The following is a 14,333-nucleotide window of genomic DNA, read 5'->3' on the forward strand; positions in this document are numbered from 1 at the left end:
CTTCCCCCCCAGACAGGCAGAAGAATTACTTTTTTCATTTTAAATGTCTGACGTTGGTGACGGTCCACTCATGCATTAGAAGGACAATATCTGACTCCAGAACCAGTGTGTTTTTCAATGGAGTTTGAAGTTGAATGGGCTTGTTATATAGGAGGGAGTGATCAAATTAATCACTCCCTCCAATCTGTAAGCTTGTAGATTCACTTAATGTTCTCAGAATTCTGACATGCCTAAAATAGGGACACTAGGCTACAGAAAGAGGATAATGTATGTGTTCATGCAACTCACATTTTAACAGTACAGCAGGCTATCCGGCAGGAGGTTGTGTACGTGTTTATGTGTTGGGTTAATTCAGTGTCACCACTTATGCATATATCTCAACATTCCAGATGTTGGGCTATAGTTAGGACATACAATAACAATTGTGTTTTGTGGGAACAGCAGTAACCCCTGCAATGCATATTAGGCCAGTAACCCACCTTTTAAAGACCTCAAACCTGTTCAGACATACTTTACCACAAACCAGTCTAACATTAAGCTGAAGAAGGCATTTCAATCACGTGATATGTCAATTTATGACATTTTATCGTCGTCAATGAGTGATGACAATGATAAATCATTATGGCAATGAAGATTTATTTATTTCTTGACAGCTACAGCTACTGTAGTCCAAAACCTGTCCTGGCGTACAGTATCAAATCATGGCTGGTTTTATATAGTTGAGCTTGCTTCATATACTAGCCTACTTGCATCTCCAGTCCACACACACAGTCTTGTAGTATTGGTGTTCAAATGCTTTTGTAAGTGAAAGTGTTGAAATTCTAGGCATTGTTTACAATACTTGACTATGTTTTTTTGTTAGTGATTACAGCAGGGAATTAATTCTGTGTACAGTATGTATATCAGTGGTCTTAAAGGTTGTTGCAGTGATAATGCATTTGTAATTACAAATTACATTTTGTCCAGGTTGTTTGGATATTGACATACGTTTCTACCCCTTCCTTTGTCTCACACATTAATAAAAGGTTATGTTTTACACATCTGTATGTTATACTTTCATTGGTGGCATTGCTTGAGTACAGACCATCTCTATTATGATTGTTTTTTTCCCCTCCCCCTCTCCCCCCTCCCCCCCACGCACACCTCAGTTTTCACATATCAAGTGACTCCAAATGTAAACTTTAAATAGTTTATTCACAGGCAAAATATACACATTAATATACATTCACACACAAAAAGTAATGCTCCATACAGTGTAGGAACTGGTGAGAACTTCCTCAGTCTTCATTTAACCAGATTCAAATGATGTGAAATAAAAAATATGTCAGAACAGGTCTCTTGTCTGTAGATTCAGAGGTATTTTAGTGGTGTATGTTTTATACATCACCATGAACAAAATGTATTGATGCATAAACTGCATTACATACCGGTTTTAAATTTAAGGAAGCATGTTTTTACAAGAAAAACAAACAAATGAACTGCCGCTACTGTCTTTGCACTTACAGTATTGTTCAAATCAAAAGGCCCTATGGCATAATTGTCTGCATTGAAAGCATGTACCCCTTACAGCAGGTGAAATCAAAATAAGTCTGTCTGTAGCACAGACCCAGAACATGAAGTACCGAGATTTGAACAATTATGTTTCCTGGCAGAGGGAAATGCGAAACATTTGAACAGGCACTTATGTGCTCAGGAAAACGATGTCTATGGACAATAGACGTCGGCATTGGCAAAAAACGAATACAGGGTCATTCTATTAACCCTTTAAGACCGGGAAAGCATCATTTGTGTCATTTTAAGATATTCAAAAATAGCAGATATACAAGCTCATAGCGCTATGAGCTTGTAGATCTGCTATCTTTGATACTGATTACATTTTGTCCAGGTTGTTTGGATATTGACATACGTTTCTACCCCTTCCTTTGTCTCACACATTAATAAAAGGTTATGTTTTACACATCTGTATGTTATACTTTCATTGGTGGCATTGCTTGAGTACAGACCATCTCTATTATGATTGTTTTTTTCCCCTCCCCCTCTCCCCCCCTCCCCCCCACGCACACCTCAGTTTTCACATATCAAGTGACTCCAAATGTAAACTTTAAATAGTTTATTCACAGGCAAAATATACACATTAATATACATTCACACACAAAAAGTAATGCTCCATACAGTGTAGGAACTGGTGAGAACTTCCTCAGTCTTCATTTAACCAGATTCAAATGATGTGAAATAAAAAATATGTCAGAACAGGTCTCTTGTCTGTAGATTCAGAGGTATTTTAGTGGTGTATGTTTTATACATCACCATGAACAAAATGTATTGATGCATAAACTGCATTACATACCGGTTTTAAATTTAAGGAAGCATGTTTTTACAAGAAAAACAAACAAATGAACTGCCGCTACTGTCTTTGCACTTACAGTATTGTTCAAATCAAAAGGCCCTATGGCATAATTGTCTGCATTGAAAGCATGTACCCCTTACAGCAGGTGAAATCAAAATAAGTCTGTCTGTAGCACAGACCCAGAACATGAAGTACCGAGATTTGAACAATTATGTTTCCTGGCAGAGGGAAATGCGAAACATTTGAACAGGCACTTATGTGCTCAGGAAAACGATGTCTATGGACAATAGACGTCGGCATTGGCAAAAAACGAATACAGGGTCATTCTATTAACCCTTTAAGACCGGGAAAGCATCATTTGTGTCATTTTAAGATATTCAAAAATAGCAGATATACAAGCTCATAGCGCTATGAGCTTGTAGATCTGCTATCTTTGAAAAATCGTGAAAATGTGTGCAAATCTTGAAATGTGTTTTTTTAAAGCGAACATCTGTAAAATATTTAGTTCCAGGGACCCTCCCAGAAGCAAAGATTTGAGTTACAAATCCACAAAAAAAAAATATATATATATATTTGCACAAAGTTTCATGATTTTTCAAAAATTGCAGATCAACAAGCTCATATGAGCTTGTATATCTGCTATTTTTGAATAGCCAAAGAAAGTGCACTACAATTAGGAGATCTGTGAGCTTGTAGTTCGGCTATTTTCAGGGTACGACACCGACGCGCAACATAGTATATCAGCATTATATCGGGCTTAAACAAAACTAACCTGCAGCACATTATGCTGTCAATGTGTGTGGAAGCATCTGAATGATCGCTAATAGACTGAAGAGAGCTTGTGACAAAATGAACTACAGTGGATCCGAAAATAGCCGATCTACAGGCGTTGCGAGCTTGTAGATCTGCAATTATCAGCTAATGTTCCCCTCAGAATAGGGTTCAGATGGTTAAGGCAGAGGGGGGACAGGTGAGGGTGATTAGGGGGGGGCTAGAGGAACATGAAAGTCAGGCGAGTCAAAGAGAAGAGGCCTCTCTGGTGGAGAGGGGTCTTTGTCAGCCTTGTGTAACAGCTTGAACAGACCCGTGCCGATGTTCATGGGAATGCCCATGATGATGCACTCTGACACACCTGGAATGAACAGAGGATACGATCACTTGGTGCATGACACAAGAACAAAGAAATCTATCAAGTCATGGAAATTAGACGTCATTTTCATAATGCATAATTTATATCCGTCTACTGTATCTATGGTAAATACTGTACATACACACAGTATAATAATTCCTTCTGTTTTTGTAATTGTAATATTACATGTAGTGTACAATATCAACATATTGTAGGTAAATTACGATATTCTTCCCCCCCCCCCACTTTAGGTTACTCTTAGAAGCCGATCTGGGTTTCTTCAACCTCTCCTTCACAATTGCTATAGTCTTTATGTATTTCACCGTTTTACATTTTCAAATAATAAACTATATTAAACCAAAATAATGCTGAATTAATTTACCACAGACGGAGTCCTTCTGTCCAAAGTAGGCAGCATCAAACAGGTGGTCTGCTGTTTTCTCAAAGGAGGCCAGCATGAGGACACTTTCCTTCATCTTGGCCAGGCCAAATCTGGTGATGCCAAGAATCTCCCCCTATTGACACACAACATGTACATGAAGACAGAACCAAGAATCTCCCCCTATTGACACACAACATGTACATGAAGATAGAACCAAGACATACTGCATGCTAGGTTCTCTAATGCAGACATGTTTATTTTTTTTTATTAAAAAAGACCATTGCATCAAAAGTAATGAACAAACTATACCATAAAAACTGGTCAAACATTGGCCAAATTGTCAAATAACATAAGAGAGAGGCAAAGATTATTGGGAAATAACCGATCTACAAGCTCACAACGTTGTGAGCTTGTAGATCAGCTATTTTCACAATATTTATCTGTGGAACCGAAACTAAAGGTAATGCCTCAACTCAAATATGATTATTTTGGGGGGTCCCCAGTTCAAATATTATGATTATTTTGGTGGGTCGCGGTCAGAAAAAGGTTGAGAAAAGGTTGGTCAAATATTTGTGACCAGGGCACATCAATGGGCAAGTCAAAATGTCAACGCACACCTATATTCATTTGTATTTTATTAAAATAAAAATGTAGACATAAAATGTAGGGTATAGAATTAGCCTCTGTTGAAATAATTAAACTTTTTGTATAGTTGTATAAATTGCAATGATAATGTGTGGTTGTCACAATATCCCAAGGCACGCCTGGATTATCACAGGTGTGATACACCAGTAATTACTGTACTTTTTGGATTAATCACGTAATCGAGAGGCACATTTTATTTTACATTTCATCACGCAACGCTGATTGATTTTCTTTTCTTTTTTTAGATTTCTTGAAACTTCAAAGATTTCTTATGCCTATAATGATTAATGACATACTGTACCTTATAGGACATGAGGTCTCCTAGCAGCATGACATGGCGGCGGTCGACACTCATGCCGTGGCTGCTCATGGTGTACTGGATCTCATTGATGATGGTGGTCCTGGCTGCTTCAATACCTAGTGTCTTCTCCACCTGGAAACACAAGTGGGAACGGTTATCGTTCACTTTGGCTGCCTCCAATAAATCAATGTGTGCCTCAGTTCAGGGCAAGGTTGTTATAGTTAACTGAAAAAAAATCATGAACGGGCAAAAAGTGTATGAACAAGAATGAACAGAGTGTCTTACAGACAGTGTCTGTTATGCGAGACACTCTTGATGAAACGTCATGTCAATATTTGAATAAAACTGATGGTGCTGTGAGCGAGAGTAGAGTGTGGGATTTTTATTCATGGTCAAACGGAACACCAAAAGGTCCGCGGCACGGCGGTTGGGAAACGCTGGATTAATGTATGTTGTGTAATAACAATCAAAATATACAAAGTAATTAGTAACTAAGGTTTTCAAATCATTGTAGTGGAGTAAAAGTATAATATTTGCCTCTGAGATGTAGTGGAGTAGAAGTACAAGTATTGAAAATTGGGAAAACTCAAGTAAAGTAAAAAAAATACCTCATTTACTTGAGTACAAAACTTGAGTAAATGTACTTAGTTACTTTACACCACTGGAATTGGCCAAGCATTGCGTGACATCTGTGCCACTGAAGCAATAGAAGCGATGAACGCGCACATTAGGACTCCAGTGTTGTTCAGAGCAAGTCTTCACAGATCCAAACAGATTTACTGTGTCAGCAATGTTCCGCTGGACGGTATGTTTGAATGAAGGACGATCTAGATCCATTCGTGCTGATGCTGCCGCTGTAGTGCAGCACAGGGTGTACGCCTTTTTGCCTATTTGTTATGACAGCAACTGGACTGAGATTGAGGCCTACGTTTTCAACACAGTCTCTTTACGCTGGAGGGTGTTGCCCAGAATGATAACCGGAAGACAACAACAGAAGGCATCTCGTTATGTCAGCCGAGGGAGCGTGATGGCCACACAGCTGTGCTGATAGAACATATTGTCTACAACTGGGGAGGGTATCCTCCTTTCATCAACATGCTTTATGCATTTGATGTGGACACCCACAGCTGGTTCAAACCCAGGGTGTCTGGGACTGTTCCAGAGGGGAGGGTCTACCACTCAGCCTGTGTCTTGGGGAAGTCATGTACATTCATGGAGGATATAGCCGGCAGACTGGATGCACTAATGACACCTACATGTTGGACACCACTGCAATGGTCTGGTCTTTAATTAACACCAGAGGAACTCCCCCACCTTCTTCATACGGGCACTCTGCCACCATCATCGGGACAAAGATGTTTGTATTTGGGGTTGATGGGAGCCAGAGCTACAACTACATCAGAGTGTTTGACACCGAGACCAACTGCTGGCTGAGCACACCTTCTGCACAGTTTTGTCCAGAAAAGCATTCAGCCTTTGCCTACAATGGAGAGCTGTACATAATTGTTGGTTACGCCCGGCAAGCTACCTTAAGTGACCTGTGGAAATTCAACCCAGAGACCTTTTCTTGGACGAAGGTTGAGCCAAAGGGGAACGGACCGGTCGTTTGGAAGTGCTGTTGCGTGGTGGGAGATCTCATCCTCCTCTTTGGGGGAAACCCAAAAAATCCTAGACTTGAGTCTGCAAATCCTAGACTGCAAATCCTAGACTTGAGTCCTAGTCTGAAGACGTTATGCAAGCTAGTAGTTATTCAGTACGATCTGGAGCAGTCGGAACTCCCAAACGACATCAGGTGGGAACTGAGAGCCATGACTACTAGGGTTGTAGTCGAGGGCTACAACTTTCCTATATATCTGGTCACTGTGCTTTGAGGCCCATCAGGGCGAGCCATTTATTTTATTACCAGGGGAGGTCATGGAGCTTTGAGGCCCATGCTTCATTTGCCACTGTCCAACGCACCTGCATATGAATGAAGTGGATGTGCGAATATTTTCTTTGCAATTATTGTTAACTAAAATGAACGAAATAACTAAAACTAGAATTGGAAAAACACTGTAGTTAACAAAAAACAACGCAGAGCCTTTACAAAGAAATTAAATAACTAAAACCGTTTTGTGTGTTTACAAAACTAACTCAAATCACAGAGAAAATGTCCTTAGTCTTTGTCAAGATTTCATACATAAGCATATGTATTTTCACACATTCTAAACTACTGTAGCAAACCCACTTCAAAAACTAAATCATAACTGAACAGAAAATGAAAAAAAAAAAAAAGGTCAAAAAAGGAAATAACAATACAACCTTTGGTTCAGTGGAATCGTTTCCAGCTCTCGTACCTCGTAAGTGTTGTTGGACGTGGTCCTGCTCCCGTTGACCCCGTGGGTTGCCATGACAGCGCGCATGTTATCCCCCTCCACCAGCAGCTTGTATTTGTTCTTGCCACTCTGCTCGTCAATGTGGATGACCGCCCTGGACACCTCTGGGATTCCCTGCACCACCACCTTCCAATGAACATGAAACTCATTAACCCATTCAGACCTGAGGGCTGATTCTAATGTCTTTTAAATCCTAACAGTTTTTTGAGAAAAAAAAACGTATGTTGCTATATTAATATCAGTGGTTCTCAAACTTTTTCATTTCAAGAACTCCCCAAATTATATGTACTTGGGCACGGACCCCCATCTCAAAATATTTCTGTTCCAGGGACCCACCGAGGAGCAAAGATTTGAGTTACAAATGTTCGCTTAAAAAATAAAATAGCAGATCTACAAGCAGATCTACAAGCTCATAGCGCGGCACTTTAATGGGTTAAACTGACTTTCGATGCTATATTAACTCATTTTGCTGGGGACCCCCTGGAACCCCCTACCCGGTGAATATCTCTTTTTGATTAGGCTAAAATGTTGAGGTTCTCTCTGGGAGTAAACAAGGATGGATAGGATCAGGAACGAGTAGAGCACACGTTAGATGTTTTACAGATACAGCCAGAGAGGCCAGACTGAGAAGGTTTGGACATGTACAGACTAGAGGAGGGATAGTGAGTATATCGGTAGAAGGATGCTGAGGTTGGAACTGCCAGGCAAGAGGCCTTGAGGGAGACCAAAGAGGAGATTTATGGGTGTAGTGAAAGGAACATGAAGTTAGTTTGGTGTGAGAGAAGAGGAGGCAGAGGACAGGGTGAGATGGAGGCAGATGATTGGCTGTGGCGCCCCCTGAAGGGAACAGCCGAAAGGAAAAGAAGAAAGAAGACAGAACCTATCATATGAAAATACAAAACAATGCAAATATAAAGAATAAAAGCACATTAGACAAGTGACTTGAAGACCAATGGTAGATGTTTGAGTTGTGTAGTTCAGCGTCATGATGCAACTAGTCCAACTGGCGAGATATCTTGCTCCATTACGCCACTGATTAGATTTGATAATCCAAAAATAAGTGTCCTCATTGACTTACATTGTACGGTGAAACAGCTCGGCCACTCTTTTAGTACATAGACGAATGCAAACAAAGCGGATTTTGCCAATTTATAACGTCACAAAACCCAATCTTTTTAAAAATGTTTTTATTTTACAAAAATGACAACTACAGTACGTGTTGATTTCACTATTTGAATATCTGGATCCATGGATCCAGTCCGTGTCTTCTTCGTATAGCTAAATCAACATGAAGTTGACACTTCCATAGAAAAAAAAAGGAAAATCCATAGTGGGTTTTAGTGAGGTTATACATTTGCAGAATCAACTTTGTTTGCCTTTGTGTGTGTGTGTGTGTGTGTGCTGAAAGAGTGACTTTGAGAGCCGACTCATTGTGCAATGAAAGATATAATTGACCAATTGGACAAGTTACATCATCCCAAACCTCTACCAAAGTGTCACTGTGCTTTAAGAGAACAAAGGATCAAAAAAACAAAACCACATAATAATTAAAGTAAAACAATAAGAATGAATAGAACTAGTAATTACAAACATCCCATCATGAGCCTACATTCTCCCAAAGTAAAAACAGTCTCCGTTCTCCGTTGCAATAATATACAGTATAACTTCCAAAATTACCGATTACGACTTTATGCAAAATGTCATTCCCAGGCATGCAAACAGCCCCGAGGTGAAAAAGGTGACAACATGTTGTTTTCTTTCGGGTCAGGTGTCACACAATTGCCCTATTTGGGTTCAAAAAGGTGACTGTAGCTGAAAAGTGACACTTTTGCATGTCTGCATTCCTTCAGTATATTTGCTCATATGAGTTTGGGGTGAATCTCGACTCGTCTATCCCAGTGGCTCTCTAACTGTTTAATCTCAAGGACCCCCATAACTAAAGAGTGTACAAAATAAATGGAACCAAATTGCCTCCATTTCAGACACTCTGAGTTACAGACCTGTACGGGTCCATTTGGAACCCCCTCAAGGAACCCTGAGGGCCCCTGGACCCCACTTCGAGAACCATTGGTGTATGGCTTTCTTCCAGTGGTGGTACATTTACTCTGTAAGTACTGTACTTAAGTAAAAAAATATATAATTTGTTTTGGTATTTTTACTTTACTGGAGTATTTCCAATTTTCAACAAGTTTACTTTACTACTCCACTACATCTCAGAGGCAAATATTGTACTTTTACTCCACTACAATTATTTGACAACTTTCGTTACTAGTTACTTTGTAGATTTTGATTATTATTACAAAACCACTTCAGATTCTTTGGCAATTTGAAAATAGCCGATCTACAAGCTCACAACACGTCGCTTTGCAACGCGCTGTGAGCTTGTAGATCTGCTATTTTCCAAGGATTGAAAACGTGTGAAATGGAACCTTCTGCATAATCACTATACTTTTACTTTTGGTACTTTAAAGTATATTCTGATGCCAATACTTTTGTACTTTTGCTCAAGTAAATTTTGAATACCGAATTCGTACTTGTCACAGTCTATTTCTACAATAGGGTATTGATACTTTTACTTAAGACAAAAAAATCAAGTACTTCTTCCATCACTGCCTTCCTCTTACCTTAGGAAGATCTTCCTTGAGAGACTGCAGCACGTAGTACATGGAGCTCTTGCTGTTTTCCCGCGGAGACACGCACACCACCGCCTCGCCGTGCACGGCAATGTCTCCCGGCTTCACGCGCAGCTTAGACATGCAGATGGAGTAACGGACTGTTTCTGCATTCACCTGGCACATAGAAAAACACCCAAGGGCAGAATACCCGTTATTAATCCTGCCGGTACACACACACACACAAAAGGCCAAGCATGCAATTTACCACCCCATAATCTACATACAGACAATACAACTGTGCTGCTGTTTCCAATTTAGCCTTGGTTGCATGCTGTGTTGCACAAATAAGTATAAATCGCCTTAGGAGCAGCAATTCTATGATATGAAAAGCTTCACATAATTGGCCCTCACAGGTGCTCATTGTAAGACGGCACCATTTCTGTCTATTCATTCTGTAGAGGTGGGCTGTGGACACTTCAGAAACCTGCCTACTGATGACATCATTGATGGGGATTCTAAGAAAATAGAAACTGCAGCTTTTCTCTTCCTTCCTGGAAAGTTAGCATGCTGAAATAGAAGCCATTGTTCTTGCTACTCGTTGGTTGGGGCGATGTTGCTGGTGTCTGTGGCAGACACCATATAGATCAGCTATTTATGAAAATGTCTAGATTTTTGAAAATGTTGACATGGCCAAAATAGGGACAAAAGAGGTTGAAAGTGCCTAACTCATTCATTTTATTTTTATTAATTTTTTCCACACAGAACCGGGAAATAACGTGATCTGAAGATTTACTGCTCCATTCACTTCCTGGTTAAAGTATTTGGGAAATATTCTGTATCTCGGCTCCTGTGTATGTATTTTTGGCGAGTCATGCCATTTTCAACGGTGTATAACAAGCGAACGGGAGGTCGCGATGTCCTCCATGATTAGCAACCATCAGGGGATTGATCACACTGGAGATAAATATTCTGTGACTACTTGAAAAGGTAAGAAAATTGCTGGCAGTCTGGGCTTTATTTATTTATTCACTCTGGCAGTGGAAGAGTTAAGAATCAGGACACGTCGGCTGCATAATTGCAGACACCGGCGTCTTCAAAAAGGTTAAATAACGGTCGATATATCAGTTCTGAAAAGGACCGTAAAGGCCATGTTGGCAATGGATCAGCAAATAGTAATATTGATCTCCCTGGGTCTGAAATAAAGATTGAATTGAATGGATGAGCAAACAAACAGGGGAGACGATGTGATACCTCTAGTCGCAGCAGCCTTATCCTCTCCAACGACAGCTTCACCAGAATGAAACAGTCATCAGGCAGAAACACCTCCTCGATGTACTCTGAAATCTGTGGGAGAATGAGAACGATTCAGGGTCTTCCGTCAAGGGTTTTTATTATGGATTGAACAGGATCACACAAAGCAGATAATCACAGATGGTGCACAGCTGCCTGGCCTAGTAGTGTATTGTGCAAGCCAATTTCAAAGAGGACGTGTCTCTCTGTCTCGCTTTTCACATTTCATGTTGCCATGTCTCTCTCTCTTGCTCTCTTCACATTCACTTTTGGGCTCTTTTAAGAACCAGGACCCTAATTCATCAGAAGGGTAAGGATCTCATTAATTTAACCCATTAAGACCGCGAACGCATCTGTCATTTTAGATTTATTTTACTATTCAAAAATAGCAGATATACAAGCTCATAGCGCTGCACTCACTGAGCTAGTAGATCTGCATTTTTTTTAAATCATGAAAATGTGTGTAAATCTTTGAATATACGGTATATATAGATTTTTAAAGTGAAAAATGTTAACTCAAATATTTGCTTCTGGGGGTCCCTGGAACAACATATTTTGAGATGGAGGGGTTCATGGAAAAATATATATCATATCATTGAGAACCACTGATATTATAGCAACATATGTTTTTTTTCCAAAAAATCTTTTAGGATTCAGAAGCAAAGATTTGAGTAAAAAAATTTAAAACCTTAAGAAATATATATATATATATATTCAAAGATTTGCACACATTTTCACGATTTAATCAAAAATTGCAGATCTACAAGCTCATAGAGCGGCACACTCGGTGCCGTGCAATGAGCTTGTATATCTGCTATTTTTGAATATCCATAGAAATTTTAAATGACACAGATGCCTTCCCGGATTGAATGGGTTAAATGATACTTGCCCTGTATGAGCACAGCGGTTTACCAAGGCAGATGACTTACAGGTGTGCGCTAGGTATGATTCATACGAACTACTGCGTCTTGTACTTGGATCAGTTCTAAATGTTGTACATGGGGGTGAATTTAGAACACTAGAGGTTCGGGCCGCTACGTGGCCCTCACATCTACGCCCTCCCTTAACTCATTCACTGCCTGAACTATTTCTGGCCGCGTTTGCCCACTGCCAGAGATTTTTCATTGAAAAAAATAAAGTACTCAGGCGAGATACAGAATTTGTAAGTTTAAAGTTAACAAGGAAGTGGATAGGAGTCTTTGGGTAAAAAAAAAGAAAACCGTTTTTTACGTTCTTGGCAGAATTGGTAATTGGATATAATTACATTTTTTACGTTCTAGGCAGGGAATGAGTTAAACCAATTTTAATAAAGGATTTTCTACGCACGTGTCTACATGTGATTATGTCATGTGGGTTTTGTTACAGTACATTTCATTATTATTCAGACAGGACAGTGTAAAGGTCCTTACACACCGGCGAATATGCGAATATACGCAAAATTCTGACTCGTTCCGAATAATTAAAAGACGCTTTTTAGCTTCGCGAAACTGATGTGGACGCTTGCATTGACTTTATAAGGTTTTAAAAAAAAACGTATTTATTCGCATGAAGAATTCGCCCCGGTGTGTAAGGACCTTAAGACAGGAAAATGTATGAGAGCAGACAGGAGGGAAAGATATCGTCACCTTAAAAAGGTCCAGACAAAACAACAGAATATACTGAACCACATATAGGATATATGATATTTATAAAAAGGTGATGAGGTGTGACATGGAACTCCTGCCTGCTCAAAGTGGGGTCCGGGGACCCCCAGGGGTCCTTGGGGGGGGGTTTCCAATGGGTTCCCAGCTAAATGTGTTAATATAGCATCACAATAATTGTAACCACTTTAACCTTTTATACTTTGACTATTCAAAAATAGCAGATCTACAAGCTCAAGTGAGCTTGTAGATCTGATATTTTTGAAAAATCATGAAAATGTGTGCAAACTTTTGAATACATATTTTTTTAAAGCAAACATTTGTAACTCAAATCTTTGCTTCTGGGGGTCCATGGAACAAAACATTTTGATGGGGGTACGCGGCCAAATACATACTATTTTGGGGGTCCTAGACATGAAAAAGTTTGAGAACCACTGATCAAGACAGCTACTGTACCAACTCACCACATTTTTTGTTACATCTTAACGAAATTAGGTTGGTTCATGTTCATCATATATTGTAATGAGAAACATTATATAACTTTCTCAGAACTAAACTCATAAATGTGTTATGTTCATTGCAGATGGGTCTGAGCTAATTTGCAGTGTTCAGCTATGTGTAAAACATTACTCAGAGTACACTTGAACGGATGAAATGTGTGAAAGCACCCTCAAGTCACCTCCTGTCACTAGAAATGTGTAAGTCTTTCATTAGGGGGCCGTGTCAACAGGAAGCAATTCATGAGCGGAGGAGCACTTTGGATATCGTTGCTGTCAGGCAAAAACCTCTCATCTCCATATTCTAACTTTTTGTGTTTTTTCGTAAATTAATGCCCTCATACTACAGCGCAGTGGTGGAAAAAGTACTCAAATATTTTACTTAACACATCGGGTGCCAAACACGGTCTGAACCGTGTTTGCGCAGAGTAGCGGTCCGGTGCCGAACACGGTCCAGACCGTGAAATATGTCTTTTTGTTTTTTTCGTTTTTCTCCACACGGGCGGGGCTAGAGCAGCTCTGGGAGTACCCATTGTGATCTTGAGAAGGATAGGCCAGATAGATCACCGGAAAAAAAAAACATGGCTGCCATCCACTTCCTGTCTATTTCCTTCTTTAAAACACCTATATCTCCGAATCTGTTTCCGGTGGGGAAAACCGGTCATGCGCGATGCGCGATCCCCCCCCATTGTAACTCGCGAGTGAAATGTTATCGTTCCAGGCTGTAGCCAGGGTCATCGCGCAACATGAATGGATGTTTTTTTTTACATGGATTTGCTCCTCGTGGAGTCTAGAGCTTTAAACAGCAAAGCGCAGTCAATGGGGAGAATGCTGGCACCCAACGTAAGTTGTTATGAAAAAATGCTGGCACCTGATGTGTTAAGTAAAAGTATCAATACTGCAATGTAGAAATACTCTGTTACAAGTAAACGTTTAGAATTCAAAATTTACTTGAGTGAAACTTGAGTACAAAAGTATTGGTATGAAAATGTGCTTAAAGTATCAAAAGTAAAAGTACTCGTTACGCAGAATGTCTATCTGCTATCTTTTTGGAGTAACAGTTTTGGAGATATGAGGTTTCTACCCGACAGACAACATCATTTCCAGAGTGC

The 14,333-nt window shown here is 39.9% G+C and overlaps 1 protein-coding gene across 1 annotated transcript in view; it reads right to left on the reverse strand.

Moving 5' to 3' along the window:
• Window positions 1-2,095: 2,095 nt before the first annotated feature.
• The window catches only part of polr3a (polymerase (RNA) III (DNA directed) polypeptide A), a 46,226-nt gene continuing 33,988 nt past the window's right edge, over window positions 2,096-14,333 (reverse strand). The window contains exons 26-31 of the mRNA XM_080454227.1: window positions 11,046-11,138; window positions 9,804-9,968; window positions 7,141-7,305; window positions 4,805-4,936; window positions 3,859-3,991; window positions 2,096-3,479 (exon numbers count right to left, since the gene is read on the reverse strand). Of these exons, the coding sequence (XP_080310353.1) occupies window positions 3,328-3,479; window positions 3,859-3,991; window positions 4,805-4,936; window positions 7,141-7,305; window positions 9,804-9,968; window positions 11,046-11,138 (840 nt within the window). The 3' untranslated portion in view covers window positions 2,096-3,327. The remainder of the gene's footprint in view (window positions 3,480-3,858; window positions 3,992-4,804; window positions 4,937-7,140; window positions 7,306-9,803; window positions 9,969-11,045; window positions 11,139-14,333) is intronic.

This window comes from Gymnoscopelus braueri (genome assembly GCF_963280865.1).
Source record: "Gymnoscopelus braueri genome assembly, chromosome: 17".
Classification (NCBI taxonomy): Eukaryota; Metazoa; Chordata; class Actinopteri; order Myctophiformes; family Myctophidae; genus Gymnoscopelus; species Gymnoscopelus braueri.